General features: G+C 54.4%; 1 protein-coding gene across 2 annotated transcripts in view; it reads right to left on the reverse strand.

Moving 5' to 3' along the window:
- The window catches only part of EPHX1 (epoxide hydrolase 1), a 59,312-nt gene that overhangs the window by 2,933 nt on the left and 42,472 nt on the right, over nucleotides 1-13,907 (reverse strand). For both annotated transcript variants that reach the window (XM_032393907.1, XM_032393906.1), the window contains exons 3-7: nucleotides 11,834-12,014; nucleotides 3,864-4,091; nucleotides 3,285-3,414; nucleotides 2,591-2,796; nucleotides 1,696-1,804 (exon numbers count right to left, since the gene is read on the reverse strand). In XM_032393907.1, coding sequence (XP_032249798.1) covers nucleotides 1,696-1,804; nucleotides 2,591-2,796; nucleotides 3,285-3,414; nucleotides 3,864-4,091; nucleotides 11,834-12,014 — 854 coding nt within the window. The remainder of the gene's footprint in view (nucleotides 1-1,695; nucleotides 1,805-2,590; nucleotides 2,797-3,284; nucleotides 3,415-3,863; nucleotides 4,092-11,833; nucleotides 12,015-13,907) is intronic.

Here is a 13,907-nt window from a genome sequence, read left to right on the forward strand (position 1 = left end):
CCACCCCAGGCCCCGCTGATGTCACTGCGCCTGGATTGAGGAACTTGCCGGTGCTCCCACTTGGCTCCCCAGCTCTCAGCCAATAAGTTTAATTGGTTCATCAGAAGCCGACTTGCCCAGAATGGCCAATGTGCTGAATTTGCTTGTGTGGTTGTGGTTGGCCATTTTATCCTCAGCACCACAGTTTAAGGAACATTACGCCCTAACCCCGGCCCCGCTCCCAATCAGTGCAGCTCCAGCAGGCGAGGGGCGGGGGGCGCTGGGGGGTGCAGGAGGGGTGCTGGGGGGGCAGGAGGGGCTCTGGGGGGCACAGGAGGGGCTCGGAGGGGCACTGGGGGGCACTGGGGGGCGCTGGGGGGGCTCGGAGGGGGTACTGACATGACACACGAAAACACGAAGCATTTGTAAGGGGAGAGGCTTCTCCAAAATGATGAATACATTCATAAGGCATACTCCCATTCAGAAGTAGCCATTCCTTGGGGTCTAGCAACAGCAGGACGGGGAAGAAGCGATTCTGAATTGCTCTTTGGAGGACCGTGGAAACCGGCTAGTGAGAAGCAAACAGAATCGTGAATGGTCAGAACCGGCTTTTAGCGAGATGCCCAGGGGCTCCCATCTCCCCGTGGGGTCTGATCATAGCTAGCAAACGACCCCACCGACCCTCCCCACCCCAGTGCAGGCAGGGATCTAGCTAGAACACAGAGCTGAGCTAGTCTGTGCCCTGTGTCTGGCTGCAGGTACTGGTGGGCAAGGAGCAGGGCCACCCCTTTGCCAAGGGGCTGCTGGTGGAGCCCCATCACCCCCGGGTCCTGCCCAGTGTGGGACGGGGAACAGATCCCAGGGTGAGGGCTTGTGCAAGGGCTCACAGCCCGGCCCCCGCGTACCTGCCCCCAGCCTCAGCAAAGTCAGCCTTTCCAAGAACGCCTTGTGTTTCTATCACTCTCACTTTTGCTTCTGCTCTTCTGCCTAAATTCTCTGCTTCTACCCTTTCCACCGGCAAACTCCTACTCATCCTTCAAGGCCCAGGCCAAATAGATTCTCCCGGTCATTTCCCCTCCCTGCCCGGTAGACAGAGCAGATCCTCTTTTCTCTGGACTCGCACAATCTTCCAGAGCTCATTCGTCTGGTGCATGTTTGTCGAGCTCCCTCCTTCCAGGCGCTGGGGCTAGAGCATGACCTAGACACGGTCCCCGTGGCGGAGGTGGGAGCCAGCCCCACCTTGCCCCTCTCCCACCGCAGCGCGGTGTCTGGCGCTCTGCGTGCCCCCAAGGCAACAAAGAGGGGGAGGGGTCCTGGAGAAGCTGGGTCAGGGCTGACCTTGGTGGCGCCTGAGTCCGGCCAGAGGCCCGGGAGTCACCCTGCAGCTGCCTACAGGCTTCCCTCAGGGCACACGGTCAGGAGGCCGCGATGATGCCGGGCTCCCCTGGGCTTGGGTGTGGGCGGGGAGCCCTGGCTGCTCACGCCTCTTGGCAATAAAGGGGCGCTCACTGCAGCAAACGGACCATAGACAGTCTTGAGCCCTGTGTCCTATTCCCAACCACTCCACTGGGAGGCTTGGAGCGAGTCGCTAGACCTCTCTCTGCCTCCGCTTCCTCATCTGGAGGAACTGGGGCCAGGTTCACCGGGGTGAGGGCCTGAGGGGCACCCAGCAGTAGCTGGGACATGCTGGCTGGCGGCTGGAAGGTAGGGTCTCACCTCTCCAGGCCTCCGTCTTCCAGGTCTCGGAACTCCGGGTTGGTCCAGGTGGAAAACTTCTCCAGGATATAGGCAGCCAGGCCCACGGGAGAGTCGTTCAGAGCGCAGCCTGGGGTGGGGAGAAGCGAGGGAGGGACTGAGGCTTGGGACCAGCGAGCGGTCAGCACCCCGTGTAGGGGCACAGCTCTGCCCTAACCCTGGGGTGCTCAGGCACCCCCATCTACTTAACCATCGGCCTCGGAACTCTCATCTGAGAAAAAGGGGTAACACCGCCCCCACTGCATGGGCAGCTTCCCGCGTTTGGGGAGATCCAGATGGGAAATATGTATGAATGCTGGTTTTAAAAAGGTGGGGTTTGGGACACCTGGCTGGCTCGGTCCGAAGAGCATGCAACTCTTGATCCTGGGGTCGTTGAGTTTGAGCCCCACGTTGGGTATAGAGATTACTTAAATAAATAAACTAAAAAAAAAAGGTGGGGTTTTTAGTTTATATGCTCTGGTTTGTGAAAACTAAGAAACAACCTAAAAGTCCAAATTAGGGGAAAAGTTCCAAATGAATATCGACCCCCTCCACCCGCCCCAGTCCTGGAGCTGCCAGGTCCCCAGGCTCCCTCCTCGACTCAGGCTCAGGGGTCAGGGGTCAGGGGTCAGGGGTCAAGGCCCCGGAGCACACCGAATCAGATCGAGCAGGTGTCTGGAATGCGCTGGCCATGCATCGACTGACCTCTGCCTAGAAGTGCAGGGTGAGAAAGAGTTCGGGGCCCTCCCAGGAGGTTTTCATCCTGGAGCAGTGTTGCGGGGTGGGTAAGGCCCCCTGGCCAGGCGCCCGGCTGAATGGGAGGGGTGTGGCCCCCGCCGCAGCAGAGAAGGCCGCAGCATCCGGAGCACGCACTCACCCACAGTGTCGGGTTTGGTGCCCTGGATGTGCATATAACCGCTCTCCCTCATCAAGCTGTAGAAAACCTTCTCCTTGAAGGGGTACAGCAGCTCTATATCCCTCTGGGTGTAGCCGAAAAACCTCGGGAAACACCGTCCCAGGAGAAGGGTCAGGGTGCCGGGATTTAAAACGAAAGTCATGTTCAAATGCAGGCCTTTCACGTGGCTGAGGGCAGAGAGAGGGTCCAGGTGAGGCTGACGCAGGGCTGGGGAGGGGAGACGAGCAGGAGGCCGCGGGGCTGAGGTGTGCAGCGCCAGCCCTCTTGGAATCTGCGCCTCTGGGGTGGCCCCATGATGGGGAGGAGGGGGTTGGCGAGGAAAATACAGAGTTTCTAGGAAGTTCTGGGCTCTTCTGGGGCTTAGTGCACCAGAAAGGTCTACTGCCTGACTTTCCTCTCCTCTATCTGGCTCTCTCTGCCTGGGCACCTGGCCCAGCGTTCCCAACCCTGTGTGACACCCAATAGAGAGGGAATCCACGTCAAGGTGCCCCAGGCATGGCAGGGTGACGGGGGGAGCCTCCCTCCCCTGCCCCAGGCCCACAGACACCCCGCCTGGGTGGCCCCTGGCAAGAGGACGCTCCAAGTCTCAGATAGTGTGCCCAGGCGGAATCCTCTGCACGGATGGCTGCCCCACCCACCTGACAGGGACCCTCACCTGGGTGCCATCTGGGCCATGTTGGTGCAGATCAGGGACCCCCAATCCCCGCCCTGAACATAGAATTCCTGGAAGCCCAGCCGGAGCATCAGCTTATAAAAGATCCTGGCCGTGGCCACTGAATTCAAGCCTGGTTTGAAGGGGAGAGAGAAAAGAGTCACAGGGAGGTCACTCCCTTGGTCCTCTTGGGCTCCTAGGAAATTCCTCACCTCCCCCCACCCCCGTTTGCCCCAGGCTGGGGTCACAGCGGCTCACGGGAGAGGAGAAGGAGTCCGGGGGCCCCACGGCGGCATGGCCAGCGCCCAGCAGGGAGCCTGGGCATCTGCGTCGCAGAGAGGGACGGCGAGGGGACGGCCACGCAGCAAGGGCACGGTGGGCTTGGGCCACACCGCGAGGTTCTGGAGGCCCTGCTGCCCGTGGGCTGGCCTGGGCTCTGGGCTGCTCTGCCCATCCCCTGCCCACGGCACCCGGCAGAGCCCCAGAAGGGGCGCTGGCCATCTGGCCCCCCAGGGTCCGAAGGGAGCTGTCCCTGCCGGCTCCCCGCCTGTGGGAAGACCTGGCCCCCAGCAGCCCCTGTACCCTTTTTGGAGGATGCCTCCGAGAAGCCGTAGCCGGGAATGGAAGGGCAGATGACTTCAAAAATGTGCTCCTCGCTCAGGCCGTGGTTCCTGGGGTCGGTCAGGAGCGGGATGATCTTATAAAACTCGTAGAAGGAGCCGGGCCAGCCGTGCACCATCAGCAAGGGCTTCGGGGTGCAGCCGGACGGCGGCTGGTGGGGCTTCACGTGGATGAAGTGGATGTCCAGCCCTGGGGGGCAGAGCACGGTCAGCTAGTGGGGAGGGGGGAGGCCCCGCAATGGGGGAGGCTGCAGCCACGGCCCTCCGCGTGTCCAGGCAGGCTCTGCACCCCCCTGCCCCCCCAGAGCCCGGGCAGTGGGGGCGGCGCCCTCAGGGGCCCACGGTGCTGGGCTGGCTGCGTGCCTACTCGGTGCTCCAGCCGCATGGCCGCCCTGCAATGGACAGACCGTGACCATGCCCCCTACACATCGGGGCACGAGCCCTGCCAGGCCGGGGCAGGGCTGCTCGCGCACTGCCCGCTTCCCAGAGCCCAGCGCAGGTCCTGGCTCCTGGTGACCCTCGGGGAAGGCTGCCTAATAATGGGAAGACCGGGGGAGGGGCGCCCGGCCAGCTCGGTGGGTAGAGCACACGACTCCTAATCTCGGGGTTGTAAGTTCGAGCCCCATGCTCGGTGTAGAGATCACTTAAATATAAAACCTTTAAAAAAAAAAAAAAAAAGATTGAGGGACATCTGGGTGGCTCAGTCGTTAAGCGTCTGCCTTTGGCTCAGGTCATGATCCCAGGGTCCTGGGATCGAGCCCCGCGTCAGGCTCCCTGCTCGGCAGGGAGTCTGCTTCTCCCTCTGACCCTCCCCCCTCTCACGTGTGCTCTTTCTCTCAAATAAATAAATAAATAAATAAAATCTTTAAAAAAAAAAAGTTTTCTCTGAGCAATAAAATTTCAAGTGAATTATTTTTTTAAAAATGATTTTATGTATTTATTTGAGAGAGAAACAGAGAGAGCACAAGTGAGGGGTGGTGGGGGCAGAGGGAGAAGCAGGCTTCCCGCTGAGCAGGGAGCCCGACACGGGCATGACCCTGAGATCATGACCTGAGCCGAAGGCAGACGTTTAACCGACTGAACCACCCAGGTGCCCCTGAATTATTTGTTTTTGTGTTTTCTGTACTTCCTAATTTTTCAACAAGGGATATAAATTCAAAGCATAACTTTTTTTAAGTGGAGACATTTTTTTAAAGTTGAGTTGCGTGCTGGGCACTGGGAACACATCCAGGCCGAGGGTGGCTGAATGGGCTCCAGGCCCCCCAGAGTCCCTTCGAGGACGGTCCCTTCCCAGGCAAGTGGCCCGGAGAGCACCTGGGAGTTCAGGGCAAACAGCCTGCGCTGCCGTCACACCCGCAGCCCTGCACCACGACCAGCTCACGTTCTGGTGGGTTATTAATTCATTACATAAATAATATATGTTTACTGTAAGAAACGGAAAACAGATAAATCAAAGGGGGAAAAAATCACATGTAGTACCACTATCCGGAGAGAACACTGTGTTGTCTTTCCAAATTTTTAAAAATAAATTTATTTTGGAACAATTTATTTTAAGGGATCCCTAATGCCCAAGGTGGGGCTCGAACGCACGACCCCAAGGTCAAGATTAGCATGTTTCGGGGCATCTGGGTGGCTCAGTTGGTTAAGTGTCTGACTCTTGGTTTTGGCTCAGGTCTTGATCTCACAGTGGAGCCTACATAAAAAAAAAAAAAAAGTCTCACGCTCCATGGAGCCAGCCAGGCGCCCTGATCTTGGAACAATTTCAGATTTATAGAAAAATAGCGAGGACAGTACAGGAAGTTCCTATGAACCCACACCCAGTTTCCCGGTCATTAACGGCTTACATTAGTCCGGTACATTTGTTACAAGGAATAAACCAGTACTGATACGTTAATAACTCCACTAAAGTCCATCATTTATTCAGATCTCCTTAGTTTTAGAAACATTTTTATTTTTAAAATTTTATGGTAGAAAGAGCATTTAGTCCCTCCTTACAAATTGCTGAGTGTGCCATCCGGTACCGCCGGCCGTGGGCACGATGCGGCCCGGCAGGTGTCTAGAACTTACTCATCTGGCATAACTGAGACCCTATACCCGTTACCGAGCGTCTCCCCATCTCCCCGCCTCCCCACTTCCCGGGTCCCACCATCCTCCTCTCTGCTTCTACGAGCTGGACAATCTGGAAGCCCCCCATATGTGGGATCGTGCGGTATTTGTGCTTGTATGACCAGCTTGTTTCACTCAGCAGAATGTCCAGGTTCATCCATGTGGTCACCTAGGGCAGGGTTTCCTTCTTTTTAAAGGCTGAATAACACTGGTGTCCACAGACAACGGAACACAGCTCAAATGTCCTGAGTTTTTACCTGACGTCCTTTCCCTGTTCCAGGACCCCACATTACGTTCAGTTGTCTTGTCTCCTTAGACTCCTCTGGACTGTGGCAGTTCAGACTTTCTTTTTTTTATTTTTTATTTTTATTTTTTTATTTTTAAATATTTTATTTATTTATTTGAGAGAGAGAATGAGACAGAGAGAGCATGAGAGGGTCAGAGGGAGAAGCAGACTCCCCGCCGAGCAGGGAGCCCGATGTGGGACTCGATCCCGGGACTCCAGGATCATGACCTGAGCCGAAGGCAGTCGCTTAACCAACTGAGCCACCCAGGCGCCCTTAGACTTTCTTTTTTTTAAAGATTTATTTATTTGAGAGCGAGAGAGAGCACGCACAAGTGGGGGGAGGGGCAGAGGGAGGAGAGAGACTCTCAAGCGAACTCTGAGCTGAGCGAGGAGCCCGACCCGGGGCTCTATCTCACGACCCCAAGATCACGACCTGAGCTGAAACCAAGAGTCAGACGCTCAACCGAGGGAGCCCCCCAGGCGCCCCCAGTTCAGACTTTAAAAAAAAATACATCATAACTTTCTTCAAACAAAAATAGAACCCTACATCCATTCTATCGTGGAGCCTTCCGTGCATGTCCCTCTATGTTGCTGTGTTTACTCCTGTTCTAGAGTTCTTTTCGGAAGTAACCTTCCCTCCTTCGGAACACGCTGCATGATGTGAGGGATTTCTAATGCATCTGCGTGCAGAGTTGGGGAGCCCCAGGCGCACACACGCGGGCCGGAGTGCATGGGCGATCCCCGGAGGTGTGGGTGTGAGCACGTGTGTGAGGGCAGAAGCATCCCGGGGTGGGAACCGGTGGCCACGGGGGGCAGGGGCGAGACCGAGGCTGCCTTTTCACCGTGTCCTTGCATACTGTTCGAATTTTAAATACTTGAATTTTAAAAATGAAGAAAAATGTTAAAGCCCATACTTCCTCATTGACTCTGCAGGGGGCTTCCCTCAGCCGAGGAAGCAAGCTGCCCTCCCCCCCCCGCCAGGTTTTCCTGGCTTGTCTGTGGTGCTGTGGCTGTCCTCTCTGAACCCAGGAGCCGAGCTGGGCACTGGGCCTGGTGGGTGGTGACGGGGGGGACGGTGGGGAATGTCAGGGCCCAGGGCCCGAGCCGGGACAGAGGCTCGAGATGAAGGGTACAGGGCCGAGCTGACCCTGGCCCTGAACCTCGGCCTCCCGGTGACTCAGCAATGCTGTCCTCTCCGGAGGGGATGGGCTGGGCCTGAGGCTTCCGAGGCCCTGCCTGCTTGCTCCCAGACTCTGTGGCTAGAGATTGATCTCCGGAGGAAGGCCCAGGTCTCCTCACAGGACAGGGAATCACATGCAGAGCCCAGAACACCGGGGTAGGGGCAGAGAGGACCCCAGAAAGGTCTGAGCCTGAGGGACCAACGAGGACAGCAGCAGACGGAGGGAGGAGGGAGGTCTTCTTGGACCACCCAGGCCGGGGACCCAGGGAAAGATGCACGAAGTTTTGCTGGGCCGGGGCCGGGCCGCGAGCCAGGGGAGGCTGCTGGACCGCACGTGGGTTCAGTTGCAGCGGGCTGCGGTCCGGGAGGACTCGATGCCCAAAGTCGTCCCCTTTGGAGCGCTTGCACTGTTTTGTGCTGTGATGTCCAGGGGTAAGGCTTTCTCGAGCCTGCAGCCTCCAGGAAGGGAAGAGCCCCTTCGTGCCGCTTGCCTCTGGGTTTTTGAATGTGCTGTTCCCTCCTCCTGGACCACCCTCCCCACATAAGTGGCAAACTCCTATTCATCCTTTAAGTCTCAGCTCAGATGCCACCCCCTCTAGGAAGCCTTCTGTCACACTCCTGGGTGGCATAGGCTCACGAAGCTCCCAGAGCCTCCTCCCTCACAGAACCCCTTACCCTGTGCTGGGATGGTTAGCATCACCCCAGAGTGAGGGCAGGGACCCCATTCTCTGGCTGTGTGTCCCCAGCCCCAGCAGAACGCCTGGGTCCACGACACACCTGCCTGTCAGCATCTGCTAGAGGACCAGCGAGGAGCTGGGACAGCAGAGTCACCCAGTCACCATGAGGAGGCCAGGCCATCTGGCAGCAGCGATGCGAAAGGCAACCTTTGGAAATGACATACGAGGACCTGTATGTACTTTGGCTTGGATGAAGTGGCCTGGCCCTCTTGTGAGGCTCATGATGAAGATATCAAAGTCCCCTAAAGGGCACAGCATCCATTGATTTATGTGTAAAATTAGTCCTCACCTTATTAAAGCTAAAAATTAAAGACCTAGCTCTCTATTAAGCCTGAGTTCAACTTACAAATATTGTTCTCTTTATATTGTTCAAATTTTATTATTATTTTTTAAAGATTCTATTTTTAAGTCATCTCTACACCCAGTGGGGGGGCTCGAACTCACGACCCCCTGAGATCAAGAGTCACATGGCTCTCCTGACTGAGCCAGCCGGGCATCCCTTATATATTTATTTAATCTAAGCAATGTTGACAGTTATTCTCCAGAGGCCTCTGATTAATGGATGGTTGCATTTCTAAACTTGCTTAATGATGCTCCTTTAAACAGCATAATTTCAATTTCCTTTTTACGAACTTTAGTTGATCTGCCTGACCCGTATGTCTTCCACATACTTTAAGTTAATTCTCAGAATTTTGATAGATTTATAACTATGGTAAATCCTAAATCTTCCAACACTGCATATAAGCTCAGGGAGATTTTCACATAAAATCACAGATCTAAACCCATTACTCAGTTACACACTCTAAATTAGAATGCAAAAGTCTTGTCTGTTACTGGGAAAGGCCAAATTCTCTCAAACATGACGAATATTTACAATTCCAAAAATGGGGGCGCCTGGGTGGCTCAGACGGTTGAGCGTCTGCCTTCGGCTCAGGTCATGATCTCAGGGTCCTGGGATCGAGCCCTGTGTCGGGCTCCTTGCTCAGCGGGGAGTTTGCTTCTCCCTCTGCCGCTCCCCCGGCTTGTGCTCTCTCTCTTTCTCGAATAAATAAATGAAATCTTAAAAAAAGAAGGAAAACCTGATAGCTGCTACAACACGGATGAACTCTGAGGACCTGGTGCCGAGCGCAGCAAGCCAGGCAGAAGGACAAACGCTCTACTCATATGAGGTATTCAGGTACAGAATTCGTATTTAAATTCAGAGACAGAAAGTAGAATGATGGCTTCCAGAGGCGAGGGAAAGGGGAGAAATGGGGATTACTGTTTAATGGGACAGAGTTTCAGCTTTTCAAAATAAAAAAGTTCTGAAGATGGATGGTGGGGATGGTTGCATAAGGATATAAACGTGCCGAATGCCCCTGAACCGGGGTATTATACTTGCCTGACAGTGGTCGAAATGGTCAATTTTCTGTAATGTATGTTTTACGATAATTAAAAATAAATAGATTTTTAAAAAGTAACACTATGAGCTTGAATTTCCTAAACATTCTAGGTGCTTTTTAAAGCTTTTATCTTTTATTTTATTATTATTTTTAAAGATTTTATTTTTAAGTCATCTGTACACCACAACCCGGAGATCAAGAGTTGCACACTCCACCGACCAAGGCAGCCAGGAGCCCCAACACTTCTGTATGATTCTGAATCTTTCTGGGGTTAAGATACACTTTTCCAACAGACAGACAGACCAGTGGAACAGAACTGAGAGCCCGGAAATAAACCCAGGCATATACAGTCAACTAATCTTTGACAAGGACACTGAATGGGAGAGAAGACAGTCTCTTGAATCAGTGGCGCCGGGATAACTGGATATTCACATGGAAAACAATGGAGCTGGACCCCTACCTCACACCACTCACAAAAATTAACTCGAAATGGATCAAAGACTTAAATGTAAGACCTGAAACCACGAAACCCCCGGAAGGAAACACAGACACAAAGCTCTCCCGACGTGGGTCCTGGTGATGGTTTCTTGCATGTGACACCTAAAGCTCAAGCAACTGAAGCAAAAATAAACAAGTGGACAACATCAAACTAAAAAGCTTCTGCACAGCAAAGACAACCTGTGGAACGGGAGAAAATATCTGCAAACCATACATTTGATAAGGGGTTAATCTCCAAAATATAGAAAGAACTCATCGACTCAGTAGCAGAAAAACCACCCAATTAAAACATTGGCAAAGGACCTGAACAGACGCTTCTCCAGAGAAGACATCCAGACGGCCAACAGACACATGAAAGGATGCTCAACATCACTCATCCTCAGGCAAATGCAAATCGAAACCACAGTGAGATCCCACCTCACACCTGTCAGAATGGCCATGATCAAAAAGATAAAAACACAAGAGATACCCAGTGTTGGCGAGGATGTGGAGAAAGGGGAACCCTCTTACACTGTTGGTAGGAGTGCAAACTGGTGCAGCCACTCTGGAAAACAGTATGGAGGTTCCTCAAAAAATGAAAAACAGAATGACCATATGGTCCAGCAATTCCATTTTGGGGAATATATATATATAAAAAAGAAAACAATTCAAAAAGACATCTGCACCCCATGTTCACTGAAGCATTATTTACAGTAGCCAAGACACGTCTATGGATGGATGAACGGATCGAGACATTGTGGTATAAATGTGCACAATGGAATATTATTCAGCCATAAAAAAACGAGGAAGTCCTACCACCCATGACATGACGCCTTCATTATGCTAAGTGAAATAAGCCAGACAGAGAAAGGATCTCACTGATGTGTGGGATCTAAAACAACAAACAACAAACTCAGAAAAAGAGATCAGATGTGTGGTTACCAGAGGGAGCGGTGGGGGGGCTGGAGGAAGGGGTCAGAGGGTCCAAACCCCAGGTGCATGGTAAGTAAGCACCGGGGGTGTTGCGTAGCCGACATGCTGTGGGACTTGGAGGGAAGCTAAAATCCTGAGTTCTCACCACAAGGAGGAAAGTGTTTTCTCTCTTTGTATTGGATCTGTACAAGCAACTGGACGTTAGCAGAACCTCCTGTGGTGATCATTTCACAACAAATATAACCCAAACCCTCACACCATATGCCTCAACCTCACACCATGACGGGTCTCAATTATTTCTCAGACTGGGGAAAAGTGCTTTTCCACTGAGGAAACTGTTCCCTCAGCCCAAATGATCTTGGGGTGACCTTGCCCAGACAATCTGAGAGGCGCCTTCCCTGCAGGCGAAGCTGTGGGACCACCTACTCCCCAGGGCACATGAGGTGGAGGGCTGCAGACAGAAAGGGCAATTTCTCGTAGGACTCTGTCTGAGGGGCCGAGCAGCCTGAGTGGACACGGTACCCCGGACTCAAAACCTCGGGCGGGGTTGAGCTGCCCGAGGCCACGCTCTCTCCTCTCCAAGGCTGTTCCATCACTGGGCCCGATTCTGCATTTCTTTGGCTTTTCAATGCTCTGTGTTTCCCTGTCTTGCTCGAGGGCCCGCTGGGTTTGTGGGGATTCAGCATTCTTTCTGCCCCAGCGAGGTGACCCTACAAATACATCTGGAGGACCGGTATTTGGATTCTAAGTGGGGTCTAAGTCACGCCCCGCAACTGCGGAGGCCGCTCCCACGACAGACCGCCCTCACCAACTGCTGTTGAGCAAACCTACCTTCAATCTTCGTCTTGAAGTGAGGGTACCTGTTGAGAATCTCCACCTGCTTCCTCCAGTCGAAGCCATTCCGCCAGTAGGAAAGGACTTTCCTCAGGTACTTGGAGTTGAAGCCAAAATGGAAGCGCACGTCCTCCAAAGGTGGGGTCAAACGGACCCTGTCGATCCTCCGGTGTAAGTCCTGGAGCAAAACGCGGGACCCCGGGGAGGGAGAGGGGTTGGGGGGGGGGCAGAGCACTGAGCAGGTTTGTTTCCAGAACACAGAGGAAGCCTGCAGTGACAAGACAGCGTGACAGCAGAGGAAAGCCGCCTCGTCCCATCGGAGGGTGAGGAGGCCGCTGGTCTGCAGACGTGTGTCATGGGCTGCCAGGTTCACCCCAGAAGGAGCCTCCTTGTTTCCCACAACAGCGGCTGTTCCCAAAGCCTATGTTCTTCGCTTTTAAAAAAATTAATTTGAGAGAGAGAGCGCGCGCGTGCGCTTGCAACAGGGAGGGCAGAGGGAGAGAGAATCTTAAGCAGGCTCCCCCTGAGCGCAGAGCCCGATGCAGGGCTCGATCCCGGGGCCCCGAGATCACGACCCGAGCTGAAACCAAGAGTCAGCCCCTGAGCTGACGGAGCCCCCCAGGCACCCCTATGTTCTTCACCTTTGACTTCATGTTTACTTTTCCTCTTTGTTTTTAACCCCATGAATGACACGCATCTTTAACTTCTCTGGGCTTACGTGTGGCCAGCAAACCTTTTGTCAGAGGCCAGACAGTAACTATTTTAGGCTTTTCTCGCGGCCACTGGGCCACTCTGTCCCTGGAGCCTGGAAGCAGCCAGAGGCAGGGCGCGGACGAACGGACATGGCTGTGTGCCAGTAACACTTTATTTACGGACACGGAAATCCGTGTGCCATGCACAGTTCACCCGTCCCGAGACTGTTCTTTTTGGATTGTTTTCAGCCGTTTAAAGATAGAAAAGCTCTTCCTAGCATGGGGGCTGTATAGACAGGTGGCAGGACAGACGTGTCCCACAGGCTGTGGTCAGCAGACTCCGAGCCTCAGCACTGAGGGAACCACGGTACCTCCATTGGGATCAAGACACAGACCAGGAGAGAAGGTGCAAGCCGACCGGCCGAGCATCGGGCTAGGATGTCCGCGTCCGCTCCTGGGGCCTCCCAAGTGTTACCTTCTCAGTCAGCGTCCTCCCGAGCACTCCAGGAGCCCAGGGTTCGGATGTTTGAGACTGAGTCTGAGAAGCCACGGAAGGCGTTATCCTCAGGGCCCAGCCTCCGCCCTGAGCAGTGAGGCGGCGGCAGCCCTACCCAAGGAGCGTCCGCCTGCTTTCTCTTGGGTGCAGCCCGCTTTCTGCTTCTTGAAAGCTCACTTTTTATTGGCACGTCTTACGGCATCCTCCCTCACTGATCCCTCAGTTACCTTTCCTCCGTGCCCAGTCCTTCTCTCGACTACGGGACTATGAGGGAACGGCGGGAAGGGCCTCTCTCTCCACCGGGCACCCAGCACCGCGCCTGCATACAGCAGGTGCTCCGATATGCATAGCCCGAAAGCAGGAATGGGCGGGGACATCCCGGGTCCCATTCACCCTCCTGGCCCAGGAGCCCACCCCACTGGGCACGGCCCTGTAACTCCAGCGTGGGGAGGGGCACAAGCTCTGGAGTTGGATGGACTCGAGTTTGAATCCTGCTTATTATCTCAGTCACCTGGGGTAAATTGCTTTACCTCTCTGAGCTTCAATTTCTGCACCTGTAGAAGGAACGCCAGTCCTCACCCTACAGGGTCACTGCAGGGACTGAACGTGACCACAAGCACCTGGCACACAGCAGGCGCATAATTAATGCTGATCCTGCGGCAGCTTCTCTGTACCCGAGCATTTGATGTCACCATGGCTTGCTTCTCACTTAGGACCTCCGCCCGGGGCCCTGATGAGAACCTGCTGGCTTTCTCTTGCAAGCTCACTCCCAGGGTTTCATGGGGGCGCAAAGGAGGAGGAAGCTGCTTTCTGTGACCTTCGATGCAGGTGCCCGGGCCAGCTGGCATGCCCCTCTCACCTGGGCCCTGCTGGGCCTTGGGCA

Source organism: Phoca vitulina, unplaced genomic scaffold (genome assembly GCF_004348235.1).
Source record: "Phoca vitulina isolate PV1807 unplaced genomic scaffold, GSC_HSeal_1.0 scaffold78, whole genome shotgun sequence".
NCBI lineage: Eukaryota > Metazoa > Chordata > Mammalia > Carnivora > Phocidae > Phoca > Phoca vitulina.